Source organism: Corythoichthys intestinalis, chromosome 7 (assembly GCF_030265065.1).
Source record: "Corythoichthys intestinalis isolate RoL2023-P3 chromosome 7, ASM3026506v1, whole genome shotgun sequence".
In the NCBI taxonomy this organism is placed as follows: domain Eukaryota; kingdom Metazoa; phylum Chordata; class Actinopteri; order Syngnathiformes; family Syngnathidae; genus Corythoichthys; species Corythoichthys intestinalis.
In genome coordinates, this window is record NC_080401.1 from 47,237,055 (window position 1) to 47,257,586 (window position 20,532).

Here is a 20,532-nt window from a genome sequence, read left to right on the forward strand (position 1 = left end):
GAAAGTACAATCAAAAGGATGCACATATAGGCAATAGCTAGGCACTATAATGAATCTGTTAACATCAGCCTTTTTAAATGAAATATTTTTCCCTGGTTTCAATTAAATACAGTGATCCCTCGCAACTTCACGACTAAACTTCGCGCCCTAACTCCATCGTCGATTTTTTTTCCAAATTAAAAGACAAAAAATAAATACAGATGAGCTCTCCTGATTCGATCACGTAGTCTAGCTCTCCCTCCTGCTCCTTTTCTGGAGTTGCTTATTCAAGTTAACAATGATTGACAGACGTTAAGGTTTGATTTTGCCAGAGATGCTTGGAAGGCAAAACTTGCTGCATGTGTCAATCATCGTTTCACTAGTTAAACAGTTGCTGTGGCAACTCATTGTAAGTGAGCAGCTTGAGCGGATTTGAGTGGACTCACTCAGTGAAACATTTAATACAGCCAAGCATTTTTCTACGTTTTTCTTGTTTAAAAAAAACATATTTAAATTAGGGCTGTCAAAATTATCGCGTTAACGGGCGTTAATTAATTTTTTAAATTAATCACGTTAAAATATTTGACGCAATTAACGCACTAGGCCCGCTCAGACAGATTTAAATGTCAGTACAGTGAAAGGCCAGCTTGTTAATTGTGTTTTATGGAGTTTTTCCGCCCTCTGCTGGCGCTTGAGTGTGACTTGCATATGTTATTTGGCGTAATGTCGCCCTCTGCTGGCGATTCAGTGCAGCTGATTATTTGGGTTTCGGCGCGCTTTTCTGACGTGATTATATGTCGACGCGAACTCACACTAATAGACAGTGCTATTCAGACCAGCTAACGTCCGCATCCAGTATTCAGTGGCAGTTCTCATAGCCCCATCACACTGTTTGTGTCTAATACATGCATCGCTTGTGAGTTATATTCCTCCTTTGTTTATATTCATGAGCATGAGATAGTTATTGATGATGTGTATTTGAATTTGTTCACATATATGGTGAAATGCAGTTACATTGTTAGATGCTTGTGAGCTAATTGGCTAGTGCTACTGCTCAAATGGACACGTGTGTGTACATTTTATGTTATTTTGTGATTTATGCAAGTTATTGACACATTGCCTTGTTATTTTCAGTTTTTAAAAAAAATACAAGAAACGTGCTCCTGTCAAAAAGAGATGACTTCAGTAAAGCCCATGCAACTTTGCCACACCATCTGATTTCTTTTTGGAACTTTTGTTCGCTATCTGTCAATTTGTGTACTCACACACATTGAGGACAGAATAGGGCTACTAGTTTATTTTTTGATTGAAAATTTTACAAATTTTATTAAAACGAAAACATTAAGAGGCGTTTTAATATAACATTTCTATAACTTGGACTAATATTCATCTTTTAAGAACTACAAGTCTTTCTATCCATGGATCGCTTTAACAAAATGTTAATAATGTTAATGCCATCTTGTTGATTTATTGTTATAATAAACAAATACAGTCCTTATGTACCGTATGTTGAATGTATATATCCATCTTGTCTTATCTTTCCATTCCAACAATAATTTACAGAAAAATATGGCATATTTTATAGATGGTTTGAATTGCGATTAATTGCGATTAATTACGATTAATTAATTTTTAAGCTGTAATTAACTCGATTAAAAATTTTAATCGTTTGAAGTGCTTGAAAATAAGCCTGAACGATATATCGTTTAAACATCGCCATCGCGATGTGCGTGTGCGCAATAGTCCCATCGCAAGCACGTGCGATAGTTTTCTTCTTTTTTTTGATCCACATACGCCTCACTTTCTGGTCTGCGCACAGCCTCCTACCCTCCCTCTCCCAGCCTTTTGATCCTCTCAGTCACTGCGGCACAACGATGGCTTTGATCTGGCCAAAGAAGCAGACTTCACACAGGCATCTGTCAATCATCGTTTAACTTGTTAAACTGTTGCAAGGAAGCCTCGCTGGAATGAATGTGTGTACTGTGGGGACGTTGGAGACATTTAAATGCCAGAAGTGATCATGAGGAGTTTGAAATTTCTACATGTCACTTCAACGGTCACAGCTAAAGTAGATAAACAGAAGCATTTAATAAAGCCAAGCATTTATCTGCTACAGTACTTTATTCTTGTTCAAAAATGATTTCGTTGGACAGTTATGTTTAAAACATCATAATTATGACATTTGAAGTGCTTAAAAACCATTTATTTATATACATTTTTAAAATCACTTTGGGGGGAAAAGTGAGAAAAAACATGTGTTATATGTATCTCTTTCCAATGCTAAATCTGTATAAATACATTCGGCACAAAAAACACACAAAAAAAAAAAAAAAGTGGGGGAGGTGCGCTACTTCGTGGTTTTTCACTTATCGCGGCGGGTTCTGGTCCCCATTAACCGCAAAAAACAAGGGATTACTGTACACTGTGGTGATGGTGAGTCATCTAAAGTCTTTCCAAACAGCTATTTAAGTCATCTTGTGAAAATTTCTTGAAAAAAATATACATTTTTTTTTAAATATCGCAATATAATATCGCAATATATCGCAAACCCCCCAAAAAATCGCAGCAATAGTTTTTTCCAATATCGTTCAGGCCTACTTGAAAAGCATTTATTAAAATATATATATCCATAAAAGTTTTTATAATTAATTATTTTTAAGTGAAACATTTCCTATATGTATCTCTTTCCAATGCTCAATCTGAAAGGGTACCACGGATAGAAAGACAAGTAGGACTTAAAAGATAAATGCTAGTACGAGTTATAATAATTTAAATATTAAAACCCCTCTTATTGTTATCGTTTTAATAAAATTTGTAAAATTTTAAATAAAAAAATTAACTCGTACCTCGCCATGGTTTTGACGTCGCAAGGCGGTGACGTCACATGGGCTCCCTGCCGTACTTCCACAGTGTCACTCTTTAACTATATAAGGTAGTGATTAAATACATCAAAAGGTTTCAATGGCGACTTTTAAAATAATTAGAGATCAAGCCAATGAGTGCGTTTTGTCCCTCGACTGACGCCGTAGTTCCCCGTTTTACTTTACGGTCATTTGAATGTTGTCTTCACAACATACAAGAATCACAGCATCATATTTTATATATTGTGACTAAATATTGCCATCCAGTGCATTTGTTGAGCTAAACGAGTTGCTAAAGTGTTTGAAAAGTTTGACCAAAGTCTGAGTAAGTTTTATTTGAATTTTGCATATCTATTTTGATTGTGGATGCCAGTTCTATTTGTATTGTTGTTTAACTTTGTGAGAATAGGGCCTCATGAATACAGATTGAAGCGCTTTTCTTTTAGTGAACATTATTTTTTTGAGGGATATGAATATTATTTTTGTTGCATTTTCACGATAAGATTCCTATTTTTGTTGTGAATGAGTTGCCGGAGCTTTAGCCAATAAACGGCGCGGTCCAATGAAAACCTGTGTCCACTCGCCTCTTACATCTCAATGTGCAAGATAAGGCATCATTATAATCTGTTGAACATTCATACATTTATTCGTTTTAGTGTCCCTTATTCACCGGGAAGCAACCGGCAGGATGACCAACAATCTGAACATCTGCTTTTACGTGACAAAAATAAAGTAAGACGTCATTAGACATCCCGGTAGAGGCAAACGTTTTCGTGTGTTGTGATACACAGCCGAACCGAAGACTTGTTTATGTATATAAAGAGTGACACTATGGAAGTCCGGCAGCGTGTCCATGTGACGTCACCGCCCTGCGACATCAACAACAATGGCGACCTACCAGTTAAAATCATTTTACAAATTGTATTAAAATGAAAACCTTAAGAGGGGTTTTAATATCAAATTATTATAACTCGTACTAACATTTATCTTTTTTTTAACTACATGTCTTTCTATCTACCCTTGAATAAATACATTGAACCAGAGCTGAAACGAATACTCGAGCAACTCGAGCAACTCGAGTTTAAAAACTGATCAGAGTAATTTTATTCACCTCGAGGAATCGTTTCATTTTGCCAGCTCTAAGCATCACGTTTTGCCCGGACTACTTTTCATGCGGGACAACGCGCTGACGTCACGTGCGTAGAGGAAGAAGCAATAAAAAAAATACCTTACTGCAGCCGACAGCTGTTATAAACTGCGCCGACATTGCTAAAAACTACGCCCGCATGTTGCCACGGCGGTAGGAACATGATAGCAGGTAGCGTCTGATGCATGTCATAGATATCACATGTACGTAGAACTAGATGCGAAATGACCGACTCGGCGGCGTTAATAAACCATCCGCCATCTTAAAGCAGTACACTTCTCAGCGCTCATAAATAAGATGTTACTGTCACTCGCTCACGTAACGTTATCCCTGCGGAGGGCTAGGTTTGTATTCATTATGACTACTGTCGATGCGTGGCTAACTCTTACATACAGGCTTTATTTAATCTGTGAAAAATAAAAACTTAATAATGCTAACTGTCAATTTTAGCTCTGTAGTCATTGCTGGATAAAACACCAAGTAGCACTGGGGCCTAATGTGCTCCAATACAGCACAGCGTTTATTTTGAACACTGCAAAAACTCCAAATCCTATCAGGACTTACAGTTCAGACCAACTTAAAACTTAACTAGAACTTATAGCTTGACACAAGTGGAAATTCAACTGAAACATGTGGGGAAAAACACCTAACTTTTAAGTGATGTGTGTTATCAAGCGTAATGACATTTTTAGGTAAGACATTTTTTCTAAGATCTAAAAGTTTTTGAGTGAAAGCAGTGAATTAGTCTTTTTTTTGTCACATTTGAGATGCAATTGTTGGCTGCACAATGATTGACTGAACATGGTTCAATATTAGATGAAATGTCTTGTTTTCTCATCTATATTTATAATTCCTCTTTACCTAAAAAAAAAAAAAAATGTTTTATCCAATTACTCGATTAATTGATAGAATTTTTAGTCGATTACTAAAATATTCGATAGCTGCAGCCGTACACTGAACACACACAAAAAAATTGAGCACTAGTTCGCGGTTCTTGTCCCCATTAACCGCGAAAAATGAGGTATCACTGTATAGTAAATTGCATTTTAATTTTGTTTTTTACAAAATAGGAAATGCATTACCTTTGAAAGAGATGCCCTCTCAGCAGCCTGCATGTACCGAGATGCGACAGTAGTTCCTTTTGCTAAAATGTGGACACAAAGTTGACCATACCTTTAGATGTAAATATGATTAGGAATGGTCGTTTGCTATAGACCCTACTCACGTGACGTCACAGCCACGCCCCCGCGCCATGTTGTCCGTATACTCGTCATGTTAATGCATTAGCGCTTCGTAAATTCCTCCTATTATGGCATGTTTTTCTGCTCGTTACCATTAATAATCAAAATGGTGAAGTCGTGTGTGGCGGTCGGTTGCAAAAACAGAGAAGATAGACGGAGAGACTTGAAGTTTTACCGTATTCCGAGAGACCCGAAGAGGAGACCGAGATTGACTGCTGCAATTCGACGAGAAAACTGGGCTCCAAACGACTACCACAGATTATGTAGTAGTCATTTTATATCTGGTAAGATGCATTTAATATATATTTAGAGGATTTTGGGCTGACAACCACAATTAAGATCATTGCTAGGCTAATCGCCGACAACATACACTCAGACGTTGTGAATGAACTACCTGAAAATATATAATTATAAGGGGATAATCAGACAGTTGTCATACAATTAATTTACAATTTCACTATTGAGGTCAAAAGCCAAAAAATAAATTCAACTAGGGACAATCTGGAGTAGTGCTATCGCACTTCATATTTATTACATATTATAAATGTATGTAGTGAGAGTGCTATCGCTAAACCATATAAACATTAAAAGCCCTAGCTCTATTGACAAATGACATGAAATACATTAGACTTGACAGTGGATGTTAGCAAGAATAAAAGATTTTGAATTGAAAATTTCGTAACTCACCTTCCGAGCACAAGATTCCTGCCGAATTTTCGTGTACGAGGACCTGTTTCACCCAACCAGCAACGTAGCATTTATAAGCCTCCAAGCTCTTAGTTTTTCACACTTTCGTGAGAATAGGCTGATTTTGTGTGGACAAGATAGTTGTAAATATCAGGGTCAGGCAAAGATGGCGAAGCCAGCGGGTCGAAAAACATTGATTTTGGCATCAAATACGGATCTGGCGAATGGATAAACTGAAGCTTTTCCACGTAACGCCTTTTATGCAACGCATTCAATGAGTTTACAGAGTCAGATAACACCGGGGCTTCCATGAATTGCTCTATAACTTGCACGACTAATTGAAAACAATGAGAATAGGTCTAAAAAATAGGTACAATATGGCGGCTGGAAACAGCGACACGCCCATTTTGTGACGTAGGTGAGTAGGGTCTATATCGTATGTGCCCCTTGATTGGCTTTCAACTAGCACAGTTCATAAAGTATATTTTGTTTGAAATCCCTTAAGATTAATACCCCTTAAACTGGATCTTAAATTAAAAAATAATAATAAAAAAATAAAATAAAAAAGGAATGGCTTTATTACTTACATTTTCCGTTAGCTGTAGGGCCCAATGCAGCTTTGGCACTGCCAGGTTTGCCCGAGTTAGGTCTCTGTGTTAAAATCATAGAATCACAGTTTAATGGGCAAGTCTTTTGTGTATTTATTCAAGACAACACATAGGAAAGTGAAGATTAAAAAAAAAAAAAAAATGCTTAACAATCTGGGAGGGGTCTGCTTAACAAATTAGCCTGTCAACTGTGGAATCGGGTGCAAGCGGATGTAACAGACAGGAAACGAAGACAAATTGTAAAACTCAATTTGAATTTCGTCGGTTAAATCGCTTTCTTTTTTAAATGTATTTTTTGTTTTTTAACAATGTCCAGAAATTTCATTTAATTACCAACCCTGAAAATAAAACCTACCTTTGAAACTGTTGTCCTGCCAGCAGCCTGAATATCCCCAGGCTGGCTAGGTGCTCCATTTGCTAAATATAGAGAACGACAATTTTAAATTAATATTGTACATGCACACAGACAGATTTGTTTTATGCGACACCTACTTTTAGAAGCAGAGTGCTGGGGTTTGTCTGTAGATGCGTTGTTCATTTTATTGACACCATTTCTATTTTTCAAATGAGAGTAAAAAGACAAACGCGTAAATGTTACGTAAAAACTCTTCATTTTCGCTATTCGGATCAAAATAACAGCAATAACATACCCTCTTGCAGCTGCGGTGGTACTTTTAGTGGTGCTCGAAAAGTGTGTTGTTTTCCTGGACGCCATGTCTGGAAGTTTTGTATTTTTCGATGGAACCCGCTCTGTCCGTCACAGTAATGCGCCGGTAGGAAACGAAAAGGGTCCCTTTGAATTCCGCTTTATTTTTTATTGTTGCGCAAATTTCCCCTGGTTAATGATAATAGTAATCACAATAATTTATACAGTATCGAGTGAGCCAAAAAAATCTGTACACTTTTTAGCAGTTGGTAGCAGTGAGGGATAGATCGTCCACCTGATAATCGGCACGTATATAAGGGGGGATCTATCTTGACTCAATCGCTTGCTCTTTGGTTTCGCGGTCCGTGGGACATTCTACTAGCACAATATGAGACTATTGTCTTTTTATTTATGATCATAATCGTTCCGTTTTTCCTTTGTTCAAGGCTGAGGGCTTGCAGTGGTTGGTGGCGACCCTTGGTGTGCCGCGACTTCTTGTTTTAGGTTTTTGTTTGTAGTGTTTTGGGGTTCGCCCACCCTGTTGTTGGCCACCCACTGGTAAATCCCAGCCCCGTGGGTTCATCCATTTCCTTTTTTTTTTTTTTTTTTTTTTTTTTTTTTTTTTTTGGGGGGGTGATTTATTTTTTTATTTTTGGCAAAATAAATAATTTGTGCTTCGTAGAACTGCCTCTTGCTCTCTGTAGCACGAACCTTGAAGCCTTGCTTACCGTTTAATTTACCTTCTAATTATTTTCCTGGTAAAAAGTAATAACCAGGGGTGAAAGTGGGCCAGAACGGTCAGGTACGCAGTTCCGGTATAAGATTCAGGGCCAGAACGCAGTTCCGGTATAAGATTCACGTTGCTTTGATTATGAAAATATGACAGCAACTGTCAAAACGCTATGTTAAAAAAAAAAATGCTAAGCTGCCACACATGCATTTCAGCTCCAAGAAGAAAACAATCTACCAACATCAGATTTACATACCCAAGTGGTAACAACAAGCATAATAAAGTGCTTGTGTAGAGTAATCCGTATCCACCGATATTTATTATTGATTTTATTCCACGGACGGCATGGAGGTTTCCCCAGCTGCTGCAGTTATCTGAGTCTGACAATTGCCACGTTTACATGGAGCCAAATATTCCAATTACAATCGGAATATTTGTTCAAACCGAATAAATGTGTTCCATATAAACACCTCATTCGGAATGAACAGGCCCAAACCGAATGGAATTTCATTCCGATTCACAGGGGTGGAATATTCCTTTTCCCAAACCGATTAGAAGTAAAATTATATCATGTAAACAGGGAAGTGGAATGGTGTCTGGTTGCGTTCTTTCTGCACATGCTCCGTACTGACGTGGTGACGTCACTTTGTGACGTAAGTAACGTCACTTGCAACATGGCTTCCAAGCACAGCGCACCTAATTGGAGTCCGGCGGAAAGATTGTATTTAATTCAAACTTTAAAAGAATTGAATATAATTGCTCGCTTAGACGGGCGTAAAACGAGGAACAGTGAACTATTTAAAAAAGTTCACGAGAGGTTACACGAAGCCGGAATAGACCGGAGCGTTGACCATATTAGAAACCGGTGGAAAACCGGCTACTACAAGGCAAAAGAGCAAAACAGCAGAAGCGGATACAACCCCACAAACACAACAAGTGGGTAAAGTTAAAACAGCAGCACTCCGACGATAGATCTCCATGTTTTGCAACGTGACGCTTTGTTTTGATTAATCTGCGCATGTCAGACGGCAGTTGTCAAACGTCCTTTCGGAATAAAGGCAGTCACATGTAAACGCTGGATCGGAATAGATGAAGTGGCATGTAAACAGCTGATCTGAAATTTCCATTCGGAATGATTTGAATCGGTATGAATAAAAGTCAGCATGTAAACGTGGCTACTGATGAGTCACGTCAATGTGCGAAGCAAAACGACTGGACTCATTTATCCGTTCAATCAGCAGTGATGGTTAGCTCTGATTGGTTCAAATGTGCATGTTTTCTGGAATAGCAAAAAAAAAAAAAAGCTTGTTTAATTGATGTGACAAAAAAAGGGCAATGCAACATAAAATGGATCAAATCTTTAAGAGCAACGAAAGAGTTGAGGAGGCTTATTTGTAATATTTAGTTTCATTTGCTCTGATGGGGAGGTTCAGAACATCTTAGCTGTCAGTGTGCACTTTGGACTTAAATTTTGTCCATTTATGTTTGGCTAGTTATTCATTTCCTTATGATTGACAAAAGTCAATGTTTGCACAATCTTCAAAATGTATTCCATTTCATTCTGCATAAAATAATAATATAGTAAAGTCATTTGTACTTATTTTTCTGAATGTATGTAACTTATATCTTTATTATTAAAAAGAAAAAAAAATGTTTACATTAACTTCAATTTGAATATCTATCCTATGTTCTTAAGTCGTTAAAATTGAGATTTGGCATTTAGTATGTGAGGAAATAAGGGAAAATAAAAATTAGGAGATGGAGGTTGGGGTTATTGCTGTTTTTTGTTAACTTTTATTTTGCAAATTATTGAAAAAATACAATTTTGAATGAAAAATAAATAAAATTTCGGGCTCCTTGGCGACCTTCACGTTGGGGAGTTCCGGCAAGAAAGTCTAGCCACTTTCACAGGTTATTTACAAATTGTAAAATCCCACGTGCTGGCACATATGAATTTCTTTGTAGGTTAAACCCATTGAATCAATGATGGCAGCCAGACTAAACTTTTAAAATAGGGTTCAGCTATCAATTATTTAAGGAATCGATTAATCTATTAATTCGAATAATCTAGTAACCAGATTAGGAACATTTAATGAGTTGCAGAATGTATTTTAGGAGATAGGTAAAAGCTAAAGAGATAGCTAAAATGGCACTTTCAAAAGTTTTTTTTTTCAAACTATGCAGAGTTACACTTTGATTTCACAAGAGCAAAAAAAAAAATGCATTTAAAAATTAAAATACCTGCATGTGGCCTCAATTGGTACATAAAAAAATAAATGAGGATAAGAATACATAAAAAAAGGAACAATTGGCTAACTTGCATAGCAAATGTCTGCAAGATTAAATGCTATAAAATGCCAACTTTTTTTAAAAACAATGCTTTTAACAAATTGTTCACATAGTCCCACAAAAAACTCCAATAAATTACGAATGCATAAACAATCATATTGGGTCGAACAAAAACTTGAAACCTTATTTTGGTTTTAGCAGGGAGCAGCTGGATGCCTGGATCCACACCTTTGATGAGTTGTCATATTCACTGTTGCCACTAGAGTGCAGTATATCCACCCAAATGAATATAATTAAATGCAGACACTTTAAAAACAGACCACTACAACGCCACTGAAGGGGAATGAGGCCTCCAAAATGTGTTTTAAAACCTTGCAGTACCAGAAATTTCCACTGGAGGCTGACATCAACACGGAGTATTTAAACTATTAGAATTTGGACTGTATGGTGACACCATTGCATCATGACAATTATGTGTTGGGGGGGGCTACCTCAATCCCTAAAGCGTAATTTTCTAGCGCCTCTGTTGCCAGCTTTGGCCTCCCTCCCTCCTATACCCTGCTTTTGGCCAAACTGCTTTATTGTATTTTATAGTTGTGCCCACCCTCATAGTTTCCAACTGACCCAAGGGTCCAGGGGCACGGGGGGAAATGGCAGTGGACCTTGACATCCACATAGCTGCACAGCTTCTCCTTTTACTTCATGACTTTGTGGCAGCACAGAGAGACAATTTTGCCTTTTTTGAAGGGTCAGCTTTAAATGCTACTGATTCAGTCTCCCAAGACTACAGACAAGACCTCCAGCGTACAAAGAAGCGCAAATGTGTGGCTGATGAAAGTGCAGAGCCAGGTGTTGAATTCAGTGGAAAAGAAGTTTCGGATTGAAACATTCAATGTTCTAATTGACAAACTTGTGTCCTGTATTAACCATCGGTTAACTGCATACACACACTTGACCAATCTTTTTCATGTTCTTTTCATGCCTAATAATATGTCCAACAGTGAGCTCACTTTAAGGGCCAAATCTCTTGCTGCAGCATATCCCACTGATCTGACCATGAGCTTGGCAGATGAACTTCTTCAGTACAAATCATTCATTTCAGAGGAACAAAAGTGTCCAAATACCGTATTGGCCCGAATATAAGACGATGTTTTTTGCATTGAAATAAGACTGAAAGAGAGGGGGTCGTCTTATATTCGCGGTCTAGACATTATACCCATTCACGACGCTAGATGGCGCCAGATATCATTGAAGCGATGTTCCGTCATGACCGATCTCAGCTACTCTCCCCATTCACGACGCTAGATGGCGCCAGATATCATTGAAGCGATGTTCTGTCATGACATAGCTCAGCTACTCTTTTTAGTTTAACCAGTTTGCATTATTTTATTGCAATGTTTTTCCCTATTCAGATTCATTTCAAGACGACAGTTACAGTTAGACTTCACTTGGATGGTTTATGCAGTTATTGCAATTTTGTTGTTTTATCGCAATAGATTGGTTTATTTACATTTCAAAAACCAGAAGCCATTCATTTAAGAATGTGAATGCACTTTAAATAACATATTTTAATCTTCAGATATGAAGATTTGAATGAGGCAAAATAACATGCTTTTTCTCTCAAATATTTTGGAATAATCATTTGTTTGGGATGTACTGTAATTATTTTCGGTGTAAAAATTAATTTGGTGTTCAAAAAGTCTTTTTTCAAACTTGAGTCTTGAAAAAGAGGGAGTCGTCTTATAATCAGGGCTGTCTTATATTCGGGCCAATACGGTACAATGCTAAAGACCATGGTAAATTTGGATTTACAGTCCACGTTCCCAAATGTTTACATAGCACTCAGATTATTTTTGACCCTTCCAATAACAAACTATGAAGGGGAACGGTCATTCTCCGGACTGGCTCGAATTAAAAATGAGCTCAGGATGAAAATGTGCCAAAATCGGTTGAATTCACTCTCCCTTCTTGCAATAGAATCAGAGTTTGTTCGACAGCTCAACTTTGATGAGGTAGTGGACGCCTTTGCAAGAAGGAAGAGCAGAGAGAAACTTTTGTAGGATCCGTAGGTACGGTAAGTTGGCGGGGGATGGGGGGCCTTGCAAACTCCTGGCCCTGAGCCCACACCCCCCATAATCCGGCCCTGCTCTCAGTTTCAGTGCTATATATAATTCTTTACCCCAAACGCGTGGATATATACTTAGCCGTTTCTCAATATGTACACAAGTCTTAAGAAACAAACCGGGTGCTGATCCTCATTTGTCTGAGCAGCTCTTGGACAACATAAAGACAATGACAAAGGAGCGGGTGTGGGATGGGAGGGATCAGGAGGAGCAGGATTCCTAAAACCTTTCAGCTGACATGAAAGAGAATGAGGTTACTGTAAAGGCAAGCATAAGTTAACAATAGTCACCTGTAAGACTTTTTGTTAGTAATATACAGTGGGGCAAATAAGTATTTAGTCAATCACTAATTGTGCAAGTTCTCCCACTTGAAAATATTAGAGAGGCCTGTAATTGTCAACATGGGTAAACCTCAACCATGAGAGACAGAATGTGGCGGAAAACCCCAGAAAATCACATTGTTTGATTTTTAAAGAATTTATTTGCAAATCATGGTGGAAAATAAGTTTTTGGTCAATACCAAAAGTTCATCTCAATACTTTGTTATGTACCCTTTGTTGGCAATAAAGGAGGCCAAACATTTTCTGTAACTCTTCACAAGCTTTTCACACACTGTTGCTGGTATTTTGGCCCATTCTTCCATGCAGATCTCCTTTAGAGCAGTGATGTTTTGGGGCTGTCGTTGGGCAACATGGACTTGCAACTCCCTCCACAGATTTTCTATGGGGTTGAGATCTGGAGACTGGCTAGGCCACTCCGGGACCTTGAAATGGTTCTTGCAAAGCCACCCCTTTGTTGCCTTGGCTGTGTGTTTGGGATCATTGTCATGCTGAAAGACTCAGCCACGTCTCATCTTCAATGCCCTTACTGATTTCCACTCAAAATCTCTCGATACATGGCCCCATTCATTCTTTCCTTTACACAGATCAGTCGTCCTGGTCCCTTTGCAGAAAAACAGCCCCAAAGCATGATGTTTCCACCCCCATGCTTCACAGTGGATATGGTGTTCTTCAGATGCAATTCAGTATTCTTTGTCCTCCAAATACGAGAACCTGTCTTTCTACCAAAAAGTTCTATTTTTGTCTCATCTGACCATAACACATTCTCCCAGTCCTCTTCTGGATCATCCAAATGCTCTCTAGCGAACCGCAGACGGGCCTAGACGTGTACTTTCTTCAGCAGGGGAACACGTCTGGCAGTGCAGGATTTGAGTCCCTGGTGGCGCATTGTGTTACTGATAGTAGCCATTGTTACTGTGGTCCCAGCTCTCTGTAGGTCATTCACTAGATCCCCCCGTGTGGTTCTGGGATTTTTGCTCACCGTTCTTGTTATCATTTTGATGCCACGGGGTGAGATCTTGCATGGAGCCCCAGATCGAGGGAGATTATCAGTGGTCTTGTATCTCTTCCATTTTCTAATAATTGTTCCCACAGTTGATTTCTTCACACCAAGCATTTTACCTATTGCAGATTCAGTCTTCCCAGCCTGGTGCAGGTCTACAATTTTGTCTCTGGTGTCCTTAGACAGCTCTTTGGTCTTGGACATAGTGGAGTTTGGAGTGTGACCGACTGAGTTGTGGACAGGTGTCTTTTATACCGATAATGAGTTAAAACAGGTGCCACTAATACAGGTAACGAGTGGAGCCTCGTTAGACCTCGTTAGAAGAAGTTAGACCTCTTTGACAGCCAGAAATCTTGCTTGTTTGTAGGTGAGCAAATACTTATTTTCCACTCTAATTTGGAAATAAATGTTTTAAAAATTAATGTGATTTTCTGTTTGTTTTTTTTTCCACATTCTTTCTCTCATGGTTGAGGTTTACCCATGTTGACAATTCCAGGCCTCTCTAATCTTTTCAAGTAGGAGAACTTGCACGATTGGCGGTTGACTAGATATTTATTTGCCCTACTGTATTAAGTAATATAGTTAAACACTTTTATCGCGGGGAGATGTTCCCCACCCACCTAGGTGAAAGTCCACGATAAAGACAGATTATATAAAAAACATTTGGCTGAAATTTGTGCCACCAGATATTTGATCTGAAGTACTAAACTTGAATAGTTGGATTAAAAAATTATTTGAATTATATCGTTTGAAAATCTGTTGTTTAATTTTAAAAATTGTAATGGAACGAATGGATGAAAACTAAATCTGAATGCTATAATTTGAAATCATTCTACTGGTATTCAATAAACAGCAGAAAAGTGCATCTTGACCGTGGCTCTTGCTGTACAGTATGACTACAGGAAAAAACCCATATAAAATGAACGCTAAAAAAAAAAGCTTCTCTATAGTATGAGTCTAAGTAATGACCAGGGGAACATTGTATGACATGATGTTGATGTGTATGATGAATTACACTAGTTAGCGGAGGCTCTTCATCTTGACCTTTCACAACTTAATGAATTTCACTGTTAAAGGTTGACCATTCGTGTAAAGGCCGAGTCATCTCTCAGCACCAGGCAATGCACACCACGACCTGTTTCTGCTTTGCGGCAGTTGAGTAGTTGATGAAGGCAAATATTCCTGATTCTGGGACATCTTTAAGATTAAATTGGAAAATTTGAACCTGTTTAATTTGTTTTACGCTCCACACATGCACAAAACACCGTTTTTTTTTGTTCTGTGCTGGTTTTAAAAAGGGACAAATAGCAGTTTATGATGAGAAAAACTCAATAACATGATATAATGTATAAGAATAGACTGTAGATTATGTAGGAGGCACTTAAAACCCTCCAAACAAAATCTGACCTGTGGGTGTATGTGATTAAACAGTGAGCGCTCATGTCGCGACCCCTCCTCCCATTGCGGTAAAGCAGTTAGTCATCCCTGCCCAGTCTGCTCGTCTGGTCCACATCGCCTTCCAGGAATGCTTGCCTTATGCAGGGGGAAAAAACAACCAGTGGCATTTGTGTCGCATCAAGCAGATCTTCTCATTCATTCTAAATTTAGTCATTGACATTGTACTGTATTTATGTATTGTCATTGACAGTATATTGAGAAAGTAATCAAAAAGCCCATTTAATTTTTGAGTACATTATTTTCCCCCTCCCTATTGTTTTCATTGAATTTTATTTAAAGTATTTTGTTTGATTGTGTTTTATTTATTTGTATTGCTTTATGTTGTATATTATGTTATTGCAAGAGTTTTAGTTTAGAGATTATTATGTTAAATTAATGTATATTTTATCTCAAAGTTTTCCTTAATGGTATTGTATTTTATTGTGTTTATTTCATTTTATTTGATTGCGTATTGTTCTATTTTACTGAATTGTGTGTTTGCATTGAATTTTATTGTGTTTCACTGTATTGTTTTTTTCTTTTGTAGTGTTTTTTTTTTCAGGGCTGTCAAACGATAAATTTTTTAAATCGAGTTAATTACAGCTTAAAAATTAATTAATCATAATTAATCGCAATTCAAACCATCTATAAAATATGCCATATTTTTCTGTAAATTATTGTTGGAATGGAAAGATAAGACACGAGACGGATATATACATTCAACATACGGTACATAAGTACTGTATTTGTTTATCATAACAATAAATCAACAAGATGGCATTAACATTGTTAACATTCTCTTAAAGCCATCCATGGATAGAAAGACTTGTAGTTCTTAAAAGATAAACGTTAGTACAAGTTATAGAAATTTTATATTAAAACCCCTCTAAATGTTTTCGTTTTATCAAAATTTCTCCATTGCTTGATGTCAATAATTACACCATGCTCACTCATGGTGTAACACATAAAATCAGTTGGACCCAAGCGCCAGCAGAGGGCGCTAAACACCAAAAAACAAGTAACAAGCAAACATTAAACTGTACTGTCATTTTAATCTGTTTGAGCGGGGCATGTGCGTTAATTGCGTCAAATATTTTAACGTGATTAATTTAAAAAATTAATTACCGCCCGTTAACGCGATAATTTTGACAGCCCTATACTTTTTTTCTAAATGCATTTTAGGGTTAAGTTTCATTGCATACAGCATTACCTTCAATATTTTTTAATATATCTTTTTCTAAAAAAAACAGTCTTGCTGTGTGACATTTTCTTCTGTTTTGTGGTATTTTAATTGTTTCTTTTATTGTGTTGCATCTTATTTTTATTTATTGTCACTTGTTTTGTCTATGAAGTGTGAATGATGTTTTTTTTTCTTTTCTTTTTTTAAATTGGGATCTGTTTGTGTTTTTGTTGTAATTCATTGTGTTGATTGTACTGTATTGATTTTTATAGATAGTTATTGTACTATCATTTGCCGTACTTGGAATTATTTCCCCCTTAAGATTCTACACTCAATTTAAAAGAAACAAAATCTAATTTCATTTATTTAATGTTCCGTTTCTCACCCTCATCTCTGACAATGCCTACAGTTCATATTATAAATGTACGCTGTTTTCTTTTCTTCTTAAACTTAAAATTTAAGCTTAAGAGAAATTGTTTCACAGTCCAACACTATTGAATGTACAGTTCCTAAATGTTAGGAAGTACATTCAGCTCTACATTCAGAGCAGAGATGGGCCCCAAAGCACAGCTTTGGTCGGATGCCCCCAGCCATCTTTTCCACCTCATGCACGTGACACTCATTTCCTAATATTGTAATTGGTCAGCTTATCCCCAACGAACGTCACCTCGCTTGGACGTTCGTTCCGCACGATTGATCCTGGAGCCTCTTGAGGGTCATAGGGGAGTTCACCTAGAGGTGTTTGTCCAAGCTGAAACTACATAATGACTTGGCATATCTTCAACAATGTCAAAAGAGGTTAAAGGTGGATGTACCTGTGCAATGGTCCGATTCAACTTGGTAGAACGTAGATTTCTGCCAAGGCCCCACAATGTTTTGGATTGTACACCTTCACCTTATTTTTCATAACCTTTAATGTTGTCATATTTGTGTGTGTTCTCAGTTCTTTCTTTATGCAGCACCCGATTGAGCCAGATTGGCGGGGTAACACGACACACCTGTGCTTGATTAGGAAAGCTCAGTATTTAAGGAAGCCTGTCACCATCTGCAAGTGTCGGACTATTGCTTGCTATTTGCCTTGCTTACCGCCTGTGTGTTCATCATCATCCTTCGAGCTTCCCGACGTTCTACGGTCGTATTCTGGTTTGGTTATCTTTACTTTAGTGCTCTTTTGGACTTTGTAGTTAGATTCTTGTACTCTGTTATATTCATGCATTCTAGCGTGCTCTCTTAGTTGTACTTGTTAAACTCGCGTTTGTTAGGGTGCTCTTTTAGTTGTACTTGTTAAACTCGCGTTTGTTAGCGTGCTCTTTTAGTTGTACTTGTTAAACTCGCGTTTGTTAGCGTGCTCTTTTAGTTGTACTTGTTAAACTCGTGTTTGTTAGCGTGCTCTCTTAGTTGTACTTGTTAAACTCGCATTTGTTAGCGTGCTCCCTTTGTTGTACTTATTAAATACAAACATTCGCTCTACTGATCTCCTGGTCTGTGTTTTGGATCCACATTAACGGCTTGCCGTTCTTAACAAATGTAAATTATCTGGTTGTAAAAATGCTCAGAATATCCATTTTCAAAGTTATTTTAGTTGCTTTTTGCTCTCTTCCGCAAAACTGTTGACTTTTTATTATGGCTGTCAAAATTATGGCGTTAACGGGCGGTAATTATTTTTTAAAATTAATCACGTGAAAATATTTGACGCAATTAACACACATGCTCCGCTCAAACAGATTAAAATGACAGCACAGGGTCATGTGCACTTGTTACTTGTGGGTTTTTTTTTTAGTTTTGTTGCCCTCTGCGGCGCTTGGGTGCGACTGATTTTATGATCATGAGAATTGTGTAATTATTGACATCAACAATGGCGACCTACTAGTTTAGTTTTTTGATTGAAAGTTTTACAAATTTTATTAAAACGAAAACATTAAGAGGGGTTTTAATATAAAATTTCTATAACTTGGACTAACATTTATCTTTTAAGAACTACAAGTCTTTCTATCCATGGATCGCTTTGACAGAATGTTAGTAATGTTAATGCCATCTTGTTGATTTATTGTTATAATAAACAAATACAGTACTTATGTACAGTATGTTGAATGTATATATCCGTCTTGTGTCTTATCTTTCCATTCCAAAAATAAATTACAGAAAAATATGGCATATTTTATAGATGGTTTGAATTGCGATTAATTACGATTAATTAATTTTTAAGCTGTGATTAACTCGATTAAAATTTTCAATCGTTTGACAGCCCAACTTTTTAATTAAAATTTGGCTGACTGGATCAAATTTGAATAATGTTTAAATTGAAGCTTTGCTCTAATTGGCTGATGATGAAGTGGTTTTGGTGGATAAATGTTTCATAGTAAGACCTTGCATTATCAAAAAAAAAATTGCCAGGGCAAAATGTACAGTAGAAAATACAGTCAATTTTTTAGTGTCTATGTACAGTACATATGTACATAGATACATAAGATGCGGAGCCTGGTGCTGCATTGGCAAGTGCGGCGTGTAAGCATTGGGTACTAACTGTGGTCGACAGCAGCTCTTAGTTGTTTTCAAAAATATTTAAACCAAGTTCTCCAACTAAGAAATGATCGCATGTTTGAAATTTTCATGGTAGTTGCTTGTCACTGTGAGAGTCAATCTAAAAAATAAAAAAAAATCTAGAAATCGCACTGTTTTTAACAATTTATTTGTATTACACTGTTGTAAATAAGTATTTGAACACCTGGCTATTAGCTAGAATTGTGAGCCTCAAAGACCTGTTAGCCGCCTTTAGAAAGTCCACCTCCACTCCAAATATTCTCCCAAATAAGTGGAGTGGATGTGGATTGAAGTCTGACTTTTTTACCTGTTTGAGGCGGTGAGCTGCATATAAACACCTGTCCACCCCATACACTCAAAGAGCTGTCCAAAGACACCAGAGACAGAAATGTAGACCTCTACAAGGCTGGAAAGAGTTATGGGGCAATTGCCAAGCAGCTTGATGATATAAGATCCACTGTTGGAGCAATTATTAGAAAACTGAAGAAGCTAAACATGACTGTCAATCTCCTTCGGACCGGGCTCCATGCAAGATCTACCTCTTAGGGTCTCAATGATCCCAAGAATTGTGAGGAATCAGCCAAGAACTGCACAGGAGGAGCTGTTCAAAGACCTGAAAGGAGCTGGAACCACCATATCCAAGGTTACTGTTGGTAATACACTAAGACGTCATGGTTTAAAATAATGCATGGCACGGAAGTTTCCCCTGCTTAAACCAGCACATGTCCAGGCCTGTTTTAAGTTTGCCAATGACCGTTTGAATGATCCAGAGGAGTCATGGGAGAAAGTCATGTGGCCATATGAGATCAAAATGGAACTTTTTGGTCTTTAATTCCAATCATAGTGTTCGGAGGAAGAAGAATGATGAGTAGGCATGTGGCGGTTACGGGTTTCAAGGTACAGTCCCTGACAAAAGTCTTGTGGCTTATCCATTTTGTAGAAACAATTGCTAATAACCTGACTTTTAATTATTCGATTGGTTTCATAAATGGCTCATATGAAAGCTAAGACCCTCCCAAATGATGTTGAATGTACAAAAATATATTTGTTTCACTGAAAAAAGATTTATCATTTAATGAAGACATAAAAGGTCAAATTTTGGCAAGGTAAACGTTTTGTCGCCTACAGAAAGTAGTGTGAAAATTGAACAAGTGTACTTAAAATACAAAAATATGTTAGATAACATAAGCGAATTAAGTAGTGGTGCTGTGAGATCCAAATTTAATATTTTGTATGACTTCCATGGGCTTCGGCAAGGATTCATACAATTTATTGATGAAGTTATCAGGAAGATTAAAGAAAGCAGTCTTGCATGTCTCCCAGAGCTCATCAAAATTCTTGGGTTTCGTCTTCCATGCTTCCTCTTTCATCCTACCCCAGACATGCTCAATGATGTTCATGTCTGGTGACTGGGCTGGCCAGTCCTGGAGGATTTTGATCTTCTTTGCCTTGAGGAACTTTGAGGTAGAGATTGAAGTATACGATGGAGCACCATCCTGCTGCAGAATTTGTCCCTTTTTATGGTTAGGAATGTAAGAGGCAGCTAAGATTTGTTGATATTTCAGACTATTTATGTTGCCTTCCACCCTGCAGATCTCTCGCACACCCCCATACTGGATGTAACCCCAGTTCATGATTTTGGTAATGATGTAACCATCAAACTTCCCTGTTTTCTGAGTGAATCTCTGATCCATGCGGGCTCCAGTAAGTCTCCTGCAATAT

General features: G+C 37.6%; 1 protein-coding gene across 4 annotated transcripts in view; it reads right to left on the bottom strand.

Annotated features, from left to right (window-relative positions):
• The window catches only part of haus8 (HAUS augmin like complex subunit 8), a 37,466-nt gene that overhangs the window by 12,634 nt on the left and 4,300 nt on the right, over window positions 1-20,532 (bottom strand). The window contains exons 3-7 of one of the 4 annotated variants that reach the window (XM_057841776.1): window positions 7,174-7,273; window positions 7,016-7,077; window positions 6,879-6,940; window positions 6,503-6,566; window positions 5,070-5,131 (exon numbers count right to left, since the gene is read on the bottom strand). In XM_057841776.1, coding sequence (XP_057697759.1) covers window positions 5,070-5,131; window positions 6,503-6,566; window positions 6,879-6,940; window positions 7,016-7,077; window positions 7,174-7,238 — 315 coding nt within the window. In that variant the 5' untranslated portion in view covers window positions 7,239-7,273. Of the gene's footprint in view, window positions 1-5,069; window positions 5,132-6,502; window positions 6,567-6,878; window positions 6,941-7,015; window positions 7,078-7,173; window positions 7,298-20,532 lie in introns of those variants that run through there. The other 3 variants (XM_057841778.1, XM_057841779.1, XM_057841780.1) reach the window with 3 other exon arrangements.